The sequence below is a fragment of the Podarcis bocagei genome (assembly GCF_964188305.1).
Source record: "Podarcis bocagei genome assembly, chromosome: 4".
NCBI classification, from domain to species: domain Eukaryota; kingdom Metazoa; phylum Chordata; class Lepidosauria; order Squamata; family Lacertidae; genus Podarcis; species Podarcis bocagei.
In genome coordinates, this window is record NC_138128.1 from 59886658 (window position 1) to 59906620 (window position 19963).

Below are 19963 nucleotides of genomic sequence, written 5' to 3' on the forward strand. Positions count from 1 at the left end.
CATTAGCCTGGTTCACACATAACACCAAACCATAGTTTATTAAACTAGTTTCATAAACCATGGCTTAGCATTATGTGTGAACCAGACCAGTATGGCAGACTGTGGTTGCCACTGAAACTGCAGCTTCATGTTTCTCCTCCTCTATCTCCCATACTGCCCAATGACACAAGATGCATGTGGTGAAAGCATCTTGTGAAGGGTTTCTTTGTCCCCCTTCCGCAGCATTTTTTGCCTGGGTAGGATAGTGTCATTCCACACGTTTTGTATTAGTAGATGTTACTGGTGAAACCATGCTATTTAGCAACAACCACTTCTGGTCTGGTTTTGGTCTCAAACCACTGGGATCTGCCCCTCTGCACAGCTGCCTTGGAAGCTGCTTTCTGCTATCCCAGTCTCCTGTCTCCACTACGCCAAGTTTTTCCATAGCTTCTTCTGTCACCCTGTGCTGCCATCTCCTTAGGAAGTTAAATTGCAGTGCAACTGAATGACAACAGTGCACTACAACAGCAGCAGAAACCCATAAACAAGTGTTGGGGACGCTGTGATGGGGGCATCATCAAACTAATCTCGGGTGCAGACAGGTTTAGAGATCTGGAACAGACACTTAAGTTTTATACAGCCTGAGCATTTGTACAGTAAAAGTGCTGCTGTAACAGATCTATATCATGGATCAAACTTCTACACAAAACTCAACCGCCACCTTCTTGCGAGTTCTCTAAAGGCACATTATATGAAATTGGTATTAAGGCAGCTCCCCCAGTGGGAAAAGCCAGAACTGATTTCAACGTTGTAAACATAACCATTGCTCATATATTTCATATACCCCTTATTTATATTAAACTCTAGCTACATGCTTTTATTGTTCTCGAAGCTACCAGTGGAAGACATGAGTGCCTGGTGTCCTCTGGTCCATGGGGTAACGAAGAGTCAGACACGACTAAACAACAACAACAACAACAACAACAACATGCTTTTATAGTTATGACTTCAAGATTGTAGTAACGGTTCCCTTGTGTTTGACCTGGAAGCTGCAGTTAGTGCAGAATGTTGCAGCACACAGGAATGAGACCCTGCCAGCATATAACACATCTGCTAAGAGATCTGTAGTGGTTGCTCATTGGCTACTGGGCCAAGGTCAGGGTGTTACTAGTAGTATATAAAGCACTTAACACCTTGGGGCCAGTTTATTTGCAGGGATCACCTTTCCCTATAAATGTCCACTCAGCCGCTTCAGTATGCAGAACTAGTACTGTTACAGATACCACATAATACTTTTTCCATGCTTGTAAGAAATCAATATAATTTAGGGTGGAAAGCGCACGTTGAATATCTTCAAAACAAGACAAAAGCCCTATCACACTCCCTCCTCCGTTTTTTCTACTCTGAGGGGGCCTTATTCATCCCTGCGGCCTTGAAAGTGTATAGCATCAAAGTGATGGCCACAATGGCCTATGCTGCACCTTTATGGGCTGCCTTTGCAAACCTCTCACCTTTAGAGTCGCTTCAAAGCCAATTCTTATGCCGACTTTTAAAACTACCAACATGCGTAAGTAATGCGGCTATTCGCTTAGAAATGAAGATCCCCTCAGTGGAGTTAGTTTTATGGAGGAGAGTTTTGATTTATTGGATATCCCTATGGCATAAACTCCTGAACCACTATCTCATTCAATGCATGTGGCGGGATGACTTCACAAATTTGTGGTCAGGAAAAATCCATGCCAAATTGCTGTCCTATGAGATCTCGCCCACGAAATTGCTCAAACTGGATCTAAACGCGGCAAAAAGGTGTATAAATCAAAGGCTGGATGATGTGGAGCTATACCAAAATTTCTTAGCTGGTGGTGGAGCCTGCTCGCCGTTAAATCTCGGCATAACCCCTATCTATCGTGCTCCGTCCTACTTAACATCGCTTATAGCCGCATCTCACCGATATGCCTTCATTAGAGCCAGGTTCAATGTTTTTCCAACAAACGTGCTGAGACATAGATTCAATAAGGGCCAAGTCCCTTCAATGTGTGCTTGTGAAATGAAAACATCTGAATCTTTACATCATGTTATGTTTATCTGCCCTATGTACAGTTCAGCTCGTGCTAGTATACTAAACTCCATAATCCAGCCTATGGCTGACAAACCAGTAGACCTACAGCTTGCCTGGGTTCTTCAAGATGTAGATCCTTATATTACTCTACAGGTTGCTAAATTCCTAACAGCCGTCCTCTCGTACAAGAGACGGAATGGAATGTTAGCTGATTATTGATAGTTATAAGAATTTTTGATATTGACATCAGATATTGATTTTAGCGTAGTGCCTAAATTTTTAACTTTAATCTTAAATTTCTGTTTTGATTTGCCAATATTTGTCCTTGTGAGCTGTGAATTGTGTTATATTACTTGTGGCTTGTATGAGACCGCTGTTTTATTTGTTTTGTTTTGTGTGTTGTGCTTTATGATGGGCGTAAAGCCGAATAAATATTTTGAGTGTGTAGCAGGACCTACACTTTGGAACTCCCTGCTTATTGACAGGATGTTTTATCTCCTTATGTGCTTTAGCCCTATGCAGTTTTTAATACTCTTTTGATTGATTTTAAATACCAGCTATTTTTAATCAATAAATTTAATGCTTTGTTTTATATATTTGCAAACCACTTAGAGGTTTTCTTACAATCAAATGGTATATAAATTTTGTTAAACATATAACAAATATAATAACTATGGGGACCTAGAGTTTCATCATTGTAGGTGTTCGTGAATCCAAGTTACAATCAAATCGGCTCCTATTTTCCTTTGAGGTTAACTTGAAACATTTCCTTTTCATGTTTTCCCATTGTCCCTGGTTTGCTGGCTCTGATACAAGGTCTCTGTTTTATGGCTTCTTGAAAGGGAGGCTAAACATGAGATGCTTAATCATTCTGTTCATCACAGCATTGCAAGCCTTAGCTAGAAAACTGTAGAAGTAATGCAACTATAGAGAAAAGAGGATGCCCTACAATCTGTTACATCACAACAACAAAAGTTTTCCATGAATGCTACAATCATCAGCACAAAGCTAGTTTGAGAGTAAGGAAGAACAATCCTAACTTGGGGCTGGGCAGGAGTAGAGCAATGGAATCACTGTGACACTGAAAGCTGTCTCATGCTAGCCAGGGTGGAAGGGTTTTTTGGTGGTGTGTGTGTGTGTGTGTGTGTGTGTGTGTGTTGGTGCTGGTGATAATTCTTTGCTATTCCAGGTGGGCAATGCTGAAGATCTGTGAAGCTTTGAAACATATAGATTCAAAGCCACACTTGCTACCAGTGGCAATTACACACACCCAACTTTATCACCATCATGAATAAGATTTTTTCCCCACAGAACTTACCGCTTACCCAATATTTACGAGACATCTGGTAAACGTCATCCCATTGGCCCGGTTCTGTATCTTCTATGTAGCACGTTTGTGCTTAGGGTAGGGCAATGAAAGACACTGACCAAGCTTTAAAATGTGAACATTGTCCATTTGGAGCAAAGATTATGGCATAAAAGGGCGCTGATGTCAATGCAGTATCCATGAGAATGGGAATGAAAGACATTGTGATGTCATCCTCAAAATAAGTACAATGTGGCTTGGTGGTCAGAGGCTAGTGACCTTAAGGGCATTTGCTTGGAAATACTGAATAGCAAGTCAAGGTTCCTTATGTGAGTTTCTCATTGGGATGTAATAAAAAGGTCGTGTTTTTTGTCGTTTGCATCCAACCTAGATTCAAATCTGGTCAAAGGTGTGATTCTGTATCACACTGAGTATATGAATAACATGCTAAAGTACCATAAAGGAAATTGTCCATAATGTTCATAGAACAAAACAAAACAGTTCCTGGTGTGACAATGGTGCAGCTGATGGTTGCAAAGGCAGGTTTTTGTCTAGCAAAGATATCTGCATTACCATAAAAAATCAACACCTTTAATTGTAAGGCTGGGATGTACATGGAAACAAGCTAATTCAACCCATAACAATGAGAGAAAGTCCTTTGCCAACTGCAGCATGCCAGATGAGTGAACCCATATATTATCCACATTGTTGTGCGGCCAACACAGCAGCACACATGAACCACCAGCTACATGGCAGAAATTCTCAAAGGACAAATTATGAGAAATGTGATGACAGTAAATGTACTCAAGGGGGGAGAGTACAATGGTCTCAGCATCATTACGTTCCCTCATAGAATAATTTCCTTTCCAATGCCCTTTTTTTCTTGCCCTCCTCCTCAGCTGTGGCCATTTTAGATGCGTCAGAGAAAAATAATCAGGGTCATCATTATTTAAGAGAGAGAGAGAGAGAGAAAAGCAAAGCAAACTTTCTTATGTTTTCATCACTGGGAAAAAGAAAAGGCTCAATATTCCTGGCTTTTTTATTATTATTAACTGGGAGGTGCATTAGCACTTTTCAGTTTTATATATGCTACTCACAAACTCACTCAAGCAACATTTACCTATTTATAGTGTGCCAAAGAAAGTGATCAGAACTTGGAGATCCATCACTTTACATATTCTCCAGAATCAACGAGACGTATTCCTAACTGACAGATCTTCAGCTGCCACCTGTTATTAAGCTCCACTGTTCAATTGCAAGTCAAACTCTGTTTGCAAGCTGTGGAGTCTACTGTCAGGAAATGTGACAATAAAAATTAAATGGAAAGCTCTGGATAAAATAAAATTGCAAAATCTGGCACCTGCTTAGCATATTCAGTTGCACGGCACTACTGATTCAGAAATCTAATCTGAAGTACCTCTAAGAGGCTGCTAACTCAAGGTTGTTGCACAGCCAATAAATTCCAGTGTTTCAGGCACTAATCTGCCGACTACTACATCACTACTTGCCTATAGCTGCACCTAAATTTTCAAACTTTGTATCTTATGCAACCCTTTGGGTGTTTCCTCTTTAGGGCAGATTTTTGTTTTGTCAATAGATAAGTTTTTAGCCAACGATTTTCTGTTAATTTGCTCCACTTGCCTGTTTCTATTATACTGTATTTATATCTTAGATAACAGTGTGTTGGGGACAACGATGACTGTAGTGGGTTTTATGGTGGGTTTTAATTGTTGTTAGACACCAGAAGGGCAGAATACACATTTTGTATGAATAAATAAATACTGTTTTCACCCAGAAGATAGGAATGGGAACAGCCACAATAACAGGCTTAATGGGTTTAGAAAAAATTGCATAAAACAGAAGTTTGGTTATATAATTCTGATTGAAAACCTGTACTATATAAGCACAGGTTATAAGTGTATGTCATAGCAATACAAGTTTAGCTAGTTAATGTTATGTTGAAATCTCACATTAATAAATAATTTCAACTTCTGATTGTTCTAGCCTTTCTGATAGTTATCTAACTAGAACCTACTTTTCATGCTCCACAAATGTAGGCCCCTAGGAGTATCAACTTATATTTGAAATGTCCTTTGTTGGGTTTATGTTTGTGTTTTTGAAGGGGCACACCCAGAGATGTCCTACCGCAAAGCAGAAAGACATTTGTCTCTCATACTTAACATCAGGTCTGCATTGCTGCAAGTAATTAAACTGTAAAGCCATACAGCATTTTATATGCAGATTGGATTGGATGACCTAATAGATCTTTCCCATCTCTCATGTGAAGGTATAATTCAACACCAATTCTAATGAAGGCTCATGAATATTACTCATTTCCTACAATTTGTCACTGCTAAACGGCTGACAGGTAATTGACTACTCATTATTTTTTTGATCTCAACAAGAAAGGCCATGACCTTTTGAGTCGTTATTAATTAGTTCTATTTAAAATGTTAAAAGCAGGAAGAATGCAATAAGGGGACCCAAAAATCATGCTACTGGGTGGGAACTTCTCAGAAGGCATATTCACATTTTATGCCATGGGAACAAATGACACTGATTTGTTAGGTGGATTTGTAGCTGGTTGACTGACTGAACCCAAGGAGTACTCATTAATGGTTCCTTGTCATCCTGGAAAAAAGTGACAAGTGGGGTGCTGCAGGGTTCTGTCCTGGGCCCGTTGTCATTTAATGTCTTTATAAATTACTCGGATGAAGGAAATGAGGGGATGCTCATCAAATTTGCAGATAACACCAAACTGGAAGGGGTAGCTAATGCCACAGAAGACAATCAGAATTCAAAATGACCTTAACAGATTGGAGAACTGGGTGCAAGCTAACAGAATGAATTTCAGTAGGGACAAATGTAAGGTTCTGCACTTAGGCAGGAAGAACCAGATGCACAAATATAAAATGGGGGACACCTGGCTTACTAGCAGTATACGTAAAAAGGATCTAAGGGTCTTGGAGGACCACAAGCTTAACATGAGTCAACAGAATGATACAGCAGCAAAAAAAAAAGCACAAAACACACCCTAATGCTATTCTAGGCTGCATCAACAGAAGTATAGTGTCCAGATCAGGGGAAGTAATAGTACCACTCTATTCTGTCTTGGTCAGACTACACTTGGAATACTTTGTCCAATTCTGGGCACCATAGTTTAAGAAGGATATTGACAAGCTGGAATGTGTGCAGAGGAGGGCAACCAAGATGATCAAGGGTCTGGAAACTAAGCATGATGAGAAGCGCTTGAAGGAGCTGTGTATGTTTAGCCTGGAAAAGAGGAGACTGAGAGGAGATATTATAGCCATCTTCAAATATATTAAGGGCTGTCACATGGAGGAGGGAGCATGCTTGTTTTCTCCTGCTCTGAAGAGTAGGACTTGAACCAATGGCTTCAAGTTGCAAGAAAGGAGATTTCAACTAAACATTCACAAAAAATGTTCTGACAGTAAGACCTATTCAGCAGTGGAACAAGACTCCCAAAAGAGGTGGTGGAATCTCTTTCCTTGGAAGTTTTTAAACAGAGGTTGGACAGCCATCTGTCATGGATGCTTTAGCTGAGATTCCTACATTGGACAAAATGACCCTCGGGGTCCCTTCCAACTCTAAGATTCTGTGATTCTATAACAATGCACACACAAGAGCAATGGTCCAACAAGCCAAATACTGTCTTCTCTGCCTGGTAGCAGCTCCCTTGCGTCTGTCAGAAGTTTCCTAGCACTACTACCTAAAATCCATTTCACATAGATGCCAGGGGCTGATCCTGCATCCTTCTGTATGAAATGCATGTGCTCTGTCCCTAAGAAAATGATAATAATTTAAGAATAATAATTTTATTATTTATACTCTACCCATCTGGCTGGTTTCCTCAGCCCCCCTTTAGAGAATAAAGGAAGATATCACATTAGCATAGCTAAAAAAGAAAGCCAACCAAAATTTCGTAAACTGTTACTTTGAATTTATACAATTTCAAGGAAGGATGGTACCATGGGAGGTCACCTTGTTCATTCTATTGTCCTTAATGCAGAAGTCACAGTGTTTTATTATCCTTGAACAAAGTTAAGCTGACTTGCTTTTTGAAACTTTCCTTTCCAATGCACATGGTTCCATTACTGAACTATCATTACAGCTAGCAAACATTTCTTAAGACTTAAAACTGCTGTATTTTATTAACTGCATGCAAATGCAGAGTTGCATGGGTTGTTTTCACCCTGCCTCAAAGAAACTGCAACTTCTATGAACAAAATTATTTTAAGATATATTGATTCCAGACTCTTTTAAGGAACACCAAATGCTACGTCTAGCATGTAACAAACCATAAGAAACAGTCCTACAGCCACACAGAATTCTCTTAATTATGTTTAACATTATGGGGCTAAAGGGTGCAACCACTGAGATCTGAGCTCAGCAGTTCATGTTGGACCGCAGCCAGGATTCATACTCACAACAGTGTATCAGCATTATTAAAAGAGACATCACACACAAGCATCTTTCCCATGTGTCTACGCAAAGGAATGAGAGGGTAGGACAAGTTGACACTGAGCGCTGTGCAGGGATCTGACTGAACATTTGACCCAGACTAGTTCCAGGTTAGGAAGGAACAGACATGGCTTGCCTTTTGACCTCCACTGCACACTAGGTGCCCAATTGCTTACACAAGTGAGTACTGCCTATCTAAATTCTCTCTGGATGTTCTTTACACATATTGCAGCATACTATAAAGCATGCACCTCACCAATCAATACCTGCTGGAATATGAGACAGTGAGTGATTCAGGATGCAATGCAACACACACTTACCTAGGAGCAAGTCCCACTGAAGTCAAATGGTACTTACTTCTAAGCAGACATGTATAGGATTGTGGTGCATAAATTATGAGGGGTCTCCTACTGTATATTTCCTTACCTTTTCTGCTTTATAAGCTTGTTGTGGATTAATAATAATAATAATAATAATAATAATAATAATAATAATAATTTATTATTTCTACCCCACCCATCTGGCTGGGTTTCCCGAGCCGCTCTGGGCGGCTTTCAACAAAATATTAAAAACAGAATAAAACTTCAAATGTCAAAAACTTCCCTAAACAGGGCTGCCTTCAGATGTCTTCTAAAAGTTGGATAGTAGTTTATTTCTTGACATCTGGTGGGAGGGTGTTCCACAGGGCGGGCGCCACTACCGAGAAGACCTTCTGCCAGTTGTTAGGATCATTCTTTTACAGACTGCAAATGAGTTAGCCTCTATTGGGCACCCCCCCCCTTTTTTGCTGTACCAGGAGCCATCCTTTGCCATTACTACTGTAATAAAAGGAAACCAGAGCAAATGTAATTCTGGCTTTTCTGGTGTGGGAAAAAGTACAGGAGGTGTGAGCTGGTGTAACACTTGGGTGCATAAAGGAGGACTTCAACCTTGGAATCCTGTATGTACTGGGGGTTCCACTTTAAAACAAACCCCAACTTTCTACCCTGAGCATGGACCTGCTTTCCAGGTTGTTAAAATGTTCTGAGATATAGTTCACAGAACTAGGTCAAGATTGTGCTTACCCTGGAATATCATTATGGACTTCAGCTACCAAAGATACAAGTAGGCCAAATGATAGCTTATCAAGACGATGCAAACATGAAGCTAACAGAGGGTTGCCTGCAGCCACTTTGCTGCTCCCATGGCTGTTACTGCTGCACAACCTTGACCTAAGCCAAGATTTGGTTTAATCAGTCATCAGAACCATGTAAAGAACGTGTGAAGGTGTGTTCTTGGAGAGAGTGTAAAGAGAGATAAACCATGAGTCCCAATTCAGACAATGAGCTAACAATGAGCCACAGGAGCAAAGCAGTCGCAAGGTCCTTTCTGGGAGCCTGCACAGTCAAAGGTGTCAATTGGGAACAGCAGCAATATGCTTTTTGTCCGAAGCATAATCTCATAAGGTAAAGGTAAAGGGACCCCTGACAATTAAGTCCAGTTGCAAACGACTCTGGGGTTGCGGAGCTCATCTCGCTTTACAGGCCGAGGGAGCCGGCGTTTGTCTGCTTCCGCAGGCAGTTTTTCCGGGTCATGTGGCCAGCATAACTAAGCCGCTTCTGGCAAACCAGAGCAGTGCACAGAAATGCAGTTTACCTTCCCGCCGGAGCGGTACCTATTTATCTACTTACACTGTGTGCTTTCAAACTGCTAGGTTGGCAGGAGCTGGGGCCAAACAACGGGAGCTCACCCCGTCACGGGGATTTGAACAGCCGACCTTTTGATCGGCAAGCCCAAACGGCACAGTGGTTTAACCCACAGAGCCACCTGCATCACTAATAACTAGCCATTTAAGTTTGTATTCAGGGCTACTCATATTTGGGGCAAGCCAGCACTATTCTTCATGTGAATGTTATATATGAAGTGGCCCTCAGAATCACCATATGTTTATTTATTTTTTAAAGGCACTTTAAAAAAAGCTAGTGGCAGCGTTAAAAGAATGGTGGATGAATTCTGTTCTAGATATCTGATCTAACAAGGATGAGTTTATTTAACCTACTCACCTTCATCGTAAGTCCAATGAGGAATGTGAGGAGACAATGTACTGTGATTGTCACTTGAATTCCCATCATTACTCTGTGTTAGCTTTAAATTATCATGTCCTTGAAGGCTATCCACAACTGGCAGGGTTTCAGATGGAAAGGTACCATTCTGGAGATATTCAGTCCCTAACGGTTCCTTTTCCGATGTCTGTTTTTCATCCAAGTAGTTCTCCTTGAGATCTGCATTCCAAATTGTTCTGTGTGGAGCCTTGCTCTCCTCTGGGAGCTTTGTCTTAAGTACTTCTGTGATTAGCTCTCCATTAGCTAAACCATCCACTCCATCTGGCGTTAAAGTGGGGGAACTGCACTTTATATTGAAAGACATGACTGACCTATGCATTTTTTGGTTCTTAGTCCGAGGTTGATCTACAGGCACTGAGAGAGACTTGTCTATGTAATATATTGTGTTTGGACACCGCTGGGAAATGCTGAAGTGAATGCTTGAAGTGAAGGAAATTGGTGCTTGTTTCTTGTGGCTGTTTCTTGGAGGGGTCCTTCTGTTCTCTTTATTTTCAGTGCTAGATGTGCAGCCAGATTGCTCCGTGCATGGCTGCGGACAGGGTTCAGAAACCTTTATTTCAGTGGCATTTCCATTTTGACAACATCTTTGTGCGTGGAAAGGTCTGCAGAGATGATCTAGCCCAGTCACATTTGAAGCAGGAGCAGTGTTCATTAGCAGCTTACTTCTTCCTCGGCATTTCAAACAAGCAGGGTCGGAAGCATCCACCTGCATCATGCTGTGAGAAGGTGGAACGACTCGTCTAGCGGTGATTGTGATGGAAGCAAAACCTTTCCTCTGGCTCTGACACTGCGTCTCCTCTTTGGTATGGGAGTCTGTTCCAAATACATTGTCATCTGAAGAAATCTGAATTCCTAATCTTCTGGGAAGCAATATGAATGCTCTATTAATGTTGACTGAACTATGATTAGCCAAAGATTGGCTCATGCGATAAGCATCAGACTGGGTGATTACAGACTTCATAGGGAAAGGAGCCTTATTTTCTTTTGATTTATTCTCATCAATCATCTGTGAAATGAGTATAGACGAAATCATTTTTGTGTTTTGTGATGGCAGAGACTCCTGCAAAGGAAAATATCCAAATAATTAAAATGCTCTACAATAGCCACACACACACATTCTTTCCCTCTCCCTCTCTCTCCCCCCTCCCACTCCCCACTCTCTCACACACAATGATAACTAAAGGGATTTTCTGATAACATATAATAGTTCCACATGAGTCTTCTTACCCTATTTCCTGCAAATTTCCCTGCTTCTGCAGTTTTTACTTCCTACAATTTCACTTTTGGCCGTTTCTAAAGGAAAGGTGGCTAAAACCAACTGAGAAATGTCTGCCAGAACAAGAATGAAAACATGACCAATTTCATGTGCAAATTATACATTCATAGAGCAGTTTGAATGATTAATTGATTTGCTCAGCTGGGTATACGGCCCTGTGTTTGTTTAACAATGTATGTGCCAATAGTAGCTGTCAATTTCAGATTATAACCTACGCCACACTGCGCTTTCATGCCGATCTGCTGAAATATTAAAGCGCTTTAAGCACTTACGGCCTCCAAATGCATTGCAAAATGAATTACGTAGGTGGGCTGTGATTTTCTGTAGAGCATTTATGTGGGAGTTGGGTCAGTGTTGTTGAACAAAAAGCATCAAGTATGACCAAGGCAGGGGGAGGGATTCTTCCACTCTGCCTCCCACAAACAGCATGCACATATTTCTATAGTCATTTTGGGTACCATTTATTTCATCAGCTCCTTATTATGCAATATTCCTTAGCTGAACAAAATATCCATAGTGACAACGAGGAGGCATATGCCCAACACTTACTAAAGGTCGCCTAGAGCCATTTCCCCCCCAACAATCACCATCTCCCTTGACAGAACCAGGATTTCCTTTAGTGCCTAGTTACCCTAACACTATTTTCTATATACAGTTGTTATAACAATAGGCAAGTGACATGCTCCACAAAGCCAATCAATTGAATGCAGAAAAAAATGTTTTCAAATACTTTCCTCCCTATATCCTAGTCCTATAATTCCTTCTCAGCTGAAATGTGGCATAAATGGGTAAAAAAAAGCAAGCAAGCATCTACATCAGTAGATATTTCCTTTATTTCACTATTCTTTTTATCTCGCTATTTGCTGCATAGTGAGCTGTGTTTATTTTATGCTATATCCAGTCTTCTTTTGTGCATGCTGACCACCACTGTGATATCTACATGCCTAAAACCAAGAAAGAAAATACATTGCTAGAATTCATTTACTGTTTTGCAGCAGCAATCTGACAGCCACCTCTGTAGGTTTAAGGAGCTAGTTCAATAGGATTCTATCTTAAATGGGTTTGCCCCACTTTAGGCCTCTTAAATGGGTTTGCCCCACTTTAGGCCTCTTTGGGTGCTGTATTTATTTGTACTGTAAACAAAACCAGTGCTTTTTTCTTGGGGGAGAGGGGACACAGGGGTACGCATACCCCTAAACATTTTGTGAATCTAGGTTTGGCCTCATTGAGGGGCAGTATTTCAATATGAGTAAGAAAATGAACATTTTTTTAAAGAAAAAAAAAGCACTGAACAAAACCATGGGGTAGAGTGGGGGCACACTACCAAGCCCACTCTCTCTGGTTTGTCACCCTTAACTGAGTTTATAGCCCTCCATGAGAATGAGTGTGAAAGTCTGAAGTGGGAACTCTGCTCACAGAGCCTTCCTTCTTGGTTTAGAACCCTGATTGTGGAATGCTTTTGATGGGATAAAGATGAGGCATGGGGAGAGGAGCACCTCCCTTTCCCCCTCGCATGTTTATCTTCCCAGGTGTAAATAGAATGCCCAAATGCAAAGAGTTGCTAGTTTGCAGGGGGACCTGCTCCATTGCCTTTCACAGTGATTTTACAAGTAAAGCATGCAGCTAAATGTTGGGGGGAAGCCTAATAGGAATAGAGCTCAACTGAATACTCAAAATAAGAAATGGGCTTTTTTTCTCTTCTTCTTCTTCCCCAAATCACTATGCGAATCTGCAGTGAGAAATTTTGAGTTGAAAAGTAAAATTCACGTTTTCAACGTGAAACTTTCCCCTCAAAATCAGTATGTTTCAGGTGTGCTGGTATCTCTTTCAATAGTTCAGGTGTTGGGTAGCCTTTAGTGTTCCTCAATGAGAAGATTAGGAAATCAGACAAGTTTCTTCAGAGACAGGTTGGTCACCACTACTGATCTACAGTGAACAGCCACAGCTGAATGTTCAAAATGCATTAAATGCATGGTCAGGTTTGTATGGACACTTTCTTTTTAATAGCAACAGTTTGGGGAGGTGGGGGAGCCTAACCCTTTCCCCTCACACACTTTTCGAGGGGGGGGGATACTTTGCCAAAGCTTCTGTTTACTCCAAGATGTTGCCTTCTGGAGATTTCTATTGAAACAGGGATGGGAGAATTTAACTAGCTGCTTCTGTTTAGGGCACCCCACAGTTGTTATTTATTAATGTTTTTTAAAGAAGGGAATGCTGTGGACTAAACCACTGAGCCTCTTGGGCTTGCTGATCAGTAGGTCTGCGGTTCGAATCTGTGCAACGTGGTGAGCTCCCGTTGCTTTGTCCTAGCTAAAGATATGCAGATGTGTTCACTGATTCAACCAGTCATCTAGCTCAGCTACCAAGTTGTTGTTTTTTGGCAGACAAGGGAGTGAAGAAACTCTGCCCTGGAGGTAAAAAGGTTGAAGGTCACTACTACATCAGTCCTGCCAAATACAAAATATAAACCATTAAAGAGCAAACATTGGAATGAAATACTAGTGGTTATTAAATATAGTTATTAAAATACTTGCTCAACATTTTATAAACCAGAGATCATTGGAATAGTCAACTCTGAAATTTGCTGAGGAGACTTCTGAGAAGTTTTGAATGAAAACTCATTTCAGTCAGATCTGAAAACAAAAAAATGGCATGACCACCAGCCTCCTTTCAACTGCCCCTTTGTTGTTTGCTCCTTCTGTATGTCCCACACAATCTACTGGGAAATTATGCAGGGCAACTCCCATTTACACTAAACTCATCTCAACAGGGTTTATGCCAAAGAATTTCCCAATGTTAAAATCTCCTGTTAAAAAAATCAGCATGCAATGCAGCAGTAAAGAGTGATGCAGTGCAGTGATTTGGTGTGGGCGGAGGGGAGGTGACTGGAAAAAAGAAAAGGAAGCAAGCCCTGCTGCTTGTATGCAAATCTTTGCCCACAAATAAAGGGCCTTGTTGGTTTAGAGTCCCTAACCACTTGTTTTATTGTTGTGCAGTATTTATAAAATTGTAACAATTAATGAAAAACCCTATTATGACAACACAAAGTTCAACAAAACAAAACAAAACCTAACAAGAAGACCACTTACAGGCAAGCAGGATTCTAAGTGAGAATATCATTATAACTATTTTTTCCCCCCTCGGCTGCAAAGCTAACACACAAAGTCATAGAGGGCAGCTCACTTAATTCTGACTGTCTTGCTGTGAAAGTGGGATCATTAACAGCTGTTTACATTGCGCTATGCAACAGTAAGTTACATTTTGCTATTTCTATACTGTTACCCATTTCTTCACAGAAGTTACCCAAATATTCTCATAACTGGCGGTTAACACGTTGCCTACGAGTGGGTCATGTGGGCAACTAATTCTGCAAAAAGTTTGTATGCATGATGCTGTACAGTCCTAAGAATCACTCTGCATGCTACCCTTGAATGCTAAGCATCTCCAGTGATGGCCAGTGAGGTGGCACATAGGGAGACATCATGTCAATAAGTGGTGACCGGAGGTGGGTGGCTGCCATACCCTTAAGGACCAAAGGCCCAAGGTGGTAACCAAAGAAGGAGTTGCTAGAATCTGTGTACTGCGCAAAAGGACCAGCAGTGCCTATGTAGACCACTGACATCATCAACTGCACTATCCCTGGATGCTGCTGACAAACAAGTCCTCTCAGAGATCCAGAGAGGCCCAAGCCACTCCCAGCTTTTGAGGCTTCTAGCCATAATAAAAACTAAAAATGACAACAGATTAAAACAATGGTCTGTCTAAGGCAGGGGTTGTCAGTCTGCCATCCACAGGCACCATGGTGGCTGTGAAGGCTTTCATTGGCACCCCCAGCAGGGGCCCCAGACTCTGAGCTTTCGATTTTTTGAAAAGTAAGTTTCTAGCCCTTCTAGAAATAAAGTTATGAAGCAGTACGTGTTGGTATGCTTTTAAGTGATTACTGTGAAATAAGCCAGGCTGTCTGCTTCCGGCTAGTAGTTGGAGATGCGATTGGTAAGTGAACTATTTGGACATCAGGCAATAGGAATCCCTGGAGTCCTAAAGAACTGCTGCTTCTCCCTCTTCTTTTCCTGCTTGAATCCACCCATTAGTTTTGTTTTGCTGCCTGTCAGCCACACGGAGCCGTTTAGGGTTGCCATATTTCTAGAAGTAAAACTCAGGACATAACAGTTGTTGAACTTTTTTTTTAAGGAAACCCAAAGTTTCAAAATCCCAGACAGTTTACTGATTTTCAGAAATTCCCTCCTGGACACTATTTTCGATCATTAATTCCCGGACAAGCAGTTGGCAGGCAGCATGGGAATCACCTATCACCCATTTTGCTGCCTGCCAGCCACGTGGTACAGACAGCGGGTAGTTGCTTGATAAACCTTTTGAAAATGTGTGGGAAGAAACTGGGGAATCCTCCCACTGCTGCTGTGTTTATTTTGCTGTCTGCTGTCATGTAGAACAGGCAGCTGACTGAGATAGGCCTCATTTGAAAAGGAGAGGGGGAGAATATGGCAACGCTTTCTTGTTTCTGCTGCATGCCCTATTGCAAGGATTGTTCCTAAATTGTTGCAAGGGGCAGACCAGTGGTGTGTGGTGAAATTTTCCATGGGGAAACAGTTAGTTCCACAGGTGCCAGCTTGCAAAGGTGATGGGGGATGGGTTACATCACGCACGTAAGCATTGTGTGTCTTTCCCTAAGCCGGGCAGAAGCTTCCCAGGTTTTGGGAAGAAGGCGGGGAACATTTAGGGGACTAGCTTAGTCCCCATAGTCCACTGACTGCACATCAACTGGGACAGACCAGTGCAGAAGCATCATAACGATGATAGTGATAATAACGATCATATTTGTCTGGTAGTCACTGCTGCTTTGTGGGGAACCCATTTCAATGGTGTCATTGTTATCATCAATTTTTCTTCCTGTCTTGCCTATAACAGGGATTGTTTCCAAGTTCTTTGGGGAGAGGAGAGGAGGGTGCAAAAGCAGAAACATTATTATCACCTCCCCGTTCACCCTTCATTTTGACAAGCTTGTAGTTGACATTCAACTTCAAACATCACACTAGTCTGGGCCAGTATTGTTCAACTACTATTCTGGCGAGTTTGTAATGTGTTTTCAGTGTGTTCTCTTTGTATTTCTATTCTTTTCTATTCCACAAAAGATAGCAAAACAACAACAACAACTTGCCAGCGAGTCATGTCTTTCCTCAATTCAAAAGTATTCCTGGATTCAGTTATCTTTTATTTTCTAGCTGTATTCTACAGCAGCACACCAGTAGGAGACCACAGTAGCAGTGTCTGGGGTAACACAGTAGCAGTGTCTGGGGGGCAAAGAATGTCCTTCCAACATATTTTGCTAACAACAAGAATAAGAATATGTTTGTCCATATTTGAACCTTTTTATCTTCCCAACTTTTCTTTTTCTGCTGTTTTGGAGGGGCCAGTTATTTACTCTTAGGCTACATCTTTGGTGGCAGCCATTTTGTGACCGGCATGTTGGCACTTTCTTGAAATTCCCAATGTGCACCTTGAACCCAAATATCTGGCAACCACTGGACTAAGGGAAGAATCTCTTCTTATACAGTGGTGCCTCGCAAGACGAAATTAATTCGTTCCGCAAGTTTTGTCGTCTTGCGATTTTTCCGTCTTGCGAAGCACGGTTTCCCATAGGAATGCATTGAAAATCAATTAATGCGTTCCTATGGAAACCGACTTCAGACCAGGTCCGGGGACAGTCTGTCCCCCGACCTCTTCTGAAGGCTGGGGGGGGGGACCAAGGGCTTTTCTTCCCACCCCCAGCATTTTAAAAAACCCCGGGACAGCGGGGCACTTCTCCGCTGTCCGGGGCGATCTTAAAATGCTGGCAGGCGGGAGCGAAGCCTCCGCTGTTGCCCGCCAGCATTTAAAAAAACCCCGGGACAGCGGGGGACTTCTCCGCTGTCCGGGGCGATCTTAAAATGCTGGCGGGCGGGAGCGATGCCTCCGCTGTCGCCCGCCAGCATTTTAAAAAGCCCTGGGACAGCGGGGGACTTCTCCGCTGTCCGGGGCGATCTTAAAATGCTGGCGGGCGGGAGCGATGCCTCCGCTGTCGCCCGCCAGCATTTTAAAAAGCCCCGGGACAGCGGGGGACTTCTCCACTGTCCGGGGCGATCTTAAAATGCTGGCGGGCGGGAGCGATGCCTCCGCTGTCGCCCGCCAGCATTTTAAAAAGCCCCGGGACAGCGGGGGACTTCTCCGCTGTCCGGGGCGATCTTAAAATGCTGGCGGGCGGGAGCGATGCCTCCGCTGTCGCCCGCCAGCCTTTTAAAAAGCCCCGGGACAGCGAGGGACTTCTCCGCTGTCCGGGGCGATCTTAAAATGCTGGCGGGCGGGAGCGAAGCCTCCGCTGCCACCCGCCAGCATTTTAAAAAGCCCCGGGACAGCGGGGGACTTCTCCGCTGTCCCGGGGCGATTTAAAAGCCCCCGGGAAGGCAGGCAGGGGGGACAAAGACTTTTGCCCCCCGCTGGCCTTCAGAAGAGGTCCTGGACCTCTTCTGAAGGTGGGCGGGGGGCGAAAGTCTATGCTCCCCCCCGCCTGCCTTCAAAAGCCCTCCGGGACAGCGGAGAAAGGCGCTGCGTTTCTCCGCACTCCCGGGAAGGCAGGCAGGGGGGAGCAAAGACTTTTGCCCCCGCCAGCCTTCAGAAGAGGTCCTGGACCTCTTCTGAAGGCGGGCGGGGGGCGAAAGTCTATGCTCCCCCCCGCCTGCCTTCAAAAGCCCTCCAGGACAGCGGAGAAAGGCGCTGCGTTTCTCTGCTCTCCCGGGAAGGCAGGCAGGGGGGAGCAAAGACTTTTGCCCCCGCCGGCCTTCAGAAGAGGTCCTGGACCTCTTCTGAAGGCGGGCGGGGGGCGAAAGTCTATGCTCCCCCCCGCCTGCCTTCAAAATCCCTCCGGGACAGCGGAGAAAGGCGCTGCGTTTCTCCGCTCTCCCGGGAAGGCAGGCAGGGGGGAGCAAAGACTTTTGCCCCCGCCGGCCTTCAGAAGAGGTCCTGGACCTCTTCTGAAGGCGGGCGGGGGGTGAAAGTCTTTGCTCCCCCCCTGCCTGCCTTCAAAAGCCGTCTGGGATAGCGGAGAAACGAAGGCTGGCGGCGGGAGGAGGTCTCTCCGCCCGCCGCCAGCCTTCGGAGGAGGTCCGAGGACAGTGGGGAAGACGCGCTGCGCTTCCCCGCTGTCCCGGAGATTTCCCTATGGGCTTTCGTCTTGCGAAGGAAGCCCATAGGGAAATTCGTTTTGCGAAGCGCCTCCAAAACGGAAAAACCTTTCGTCTAGCGGGTTTTCCGTCTTGCGAGGCGTTCGTCTTGCGAGGTACCACTGTACACTGCATTACCTCATCACCCATGACCAGGTTGGCCAGCAAAGGACTGCTGCTAGTAGCTTGTCTCCTGGCTATGGTGTTTGGAAGCTGTCTCCTGATGAAGTGGTGAGTGATTTTCCTTCAAGTGCACTTATTGCTTTCTTTTCCCCAAGAACGTGGAAAGTATATGAATTAATAAATATCCTGCCAACAGAATTGTAACATCTTAGCTGCCACTTTATTTGACTTTTCTGCTGAGTAAGTGAAATCCGACTAAACACAAAACAAATAGCAAAACACTGCATACAGATAAATGATCATTTTTTAAAACCTCAGTAGATTCCGCTGACAACTATGGAAGGTTTTCTGTGTTGTGTTTTGTTTTTACCTTTGTGAAGCTTGACTCATTCTTTGCTGCTATGTTATACTGAACAGTTTTGCATGCTTCCCAAGCATTAATTCCGTATTGGTTTTCTCTGATTCCTAGAGAAAAGAGTGAAAGATACAATGTTATCCTGCAATCACATGAAAGTACTGTGAAATAAAGTTCATTTCTACACTTATGAGTAACATCATCTAATGGAGAAGATCTGGATTGCATCTCTCCGAAAAATTAGGGTGTATTTAGCCATATTTGAAGCAGTTGAAATCCCACTAGGAAGCCTGTGTGGTAATTTCTCAGTCTGTTTTTAAGACACTCTTCCTGTGAACCAAGAAAATTTTCTCCTGAAGGTTCTCAGTGGACAGCCTTTGTTTTGGGTTTTGGGTTTGAAAAACTACCCTATTTTACACCAGGAACAAAGCTGGCCCAAGGTGAGGCAGAACAGCAAATGTTGCTCCATGCTCCACTCTGAAGTCAAAGTGCAAGGCTGGTCAAGTTATCTTGGCACTTCAGGCACAAAATCTGTCAGATTTCTCTCCCTGATGGTACAAATACATTTAAATCATGAAAAATTACCAGCGCTTTATTGACAACCAAAGTCAGGATGGTCCACAGACCTGAGGTGAAAATGAGGTTTGTAGAAAAGTTCAAAGTGTTTTACAAAAAGAATAAAAAAATAAAATTAAGTTCATAAGTTTATTGTTCTAGCCAAAGGCCACAACAAACTTGTACTAGGCAATAGTATTAATGAAATAACACAGAACATACATCCATAATACAAAAATCCATAATATAAAGAAGACTTGGCAAAAAAAAAATGGATAAAAGCAAAACTATTTAAAATATTAAAAAAATTAAAACTGGCAATAAACTAAAAAAACACATATTGCTGGGTAGGCTTTTCTAGACAAAAATGTTTTTAGCAGGCACCGAAAAGAGAACAGCGATGGGGCTTGCCCGACATCAATAGGCAGGGATTTCATGCTCACTCCCCAAGAGTTATGGTATGCACAGCACTGAGGCTGTAAAAAATCAATAGCAAAGGCACAGGAAGCAAC

General features: G+C 42.9%; 1 protein-coding gene across 3 annotated transcripts in view; it reads right to left on the reverse strand.

Moving 5' to 3' along the window:
- LOC308586369 ((E2-independent) E3 ubiquitin-conjugating enzyme FATS) overlaps positions 1-19963 on the reverse strand; it is a 150160-nt gene that overhangs the window by 35419 nt on the left and 94778 nt on the right. For all 3 annotated transcript variants that reach the window (XM_081192881.1, XM_081192882.1, XM_081192883.1), the window contains 2 exons: positions 18912-19006; positions 9869-10988 (listed from right to left, as the gene is read on the reverse strand). In XM_081192881.1, the coding sequence (XP_081049007.1) occupies positions 9869-10988; positions 18912-19006 (1215 nt within the window). The remainder of the gene's footprint in view (positions 1-9868; positions 10989-18911; positions 19007-19963) is intronic.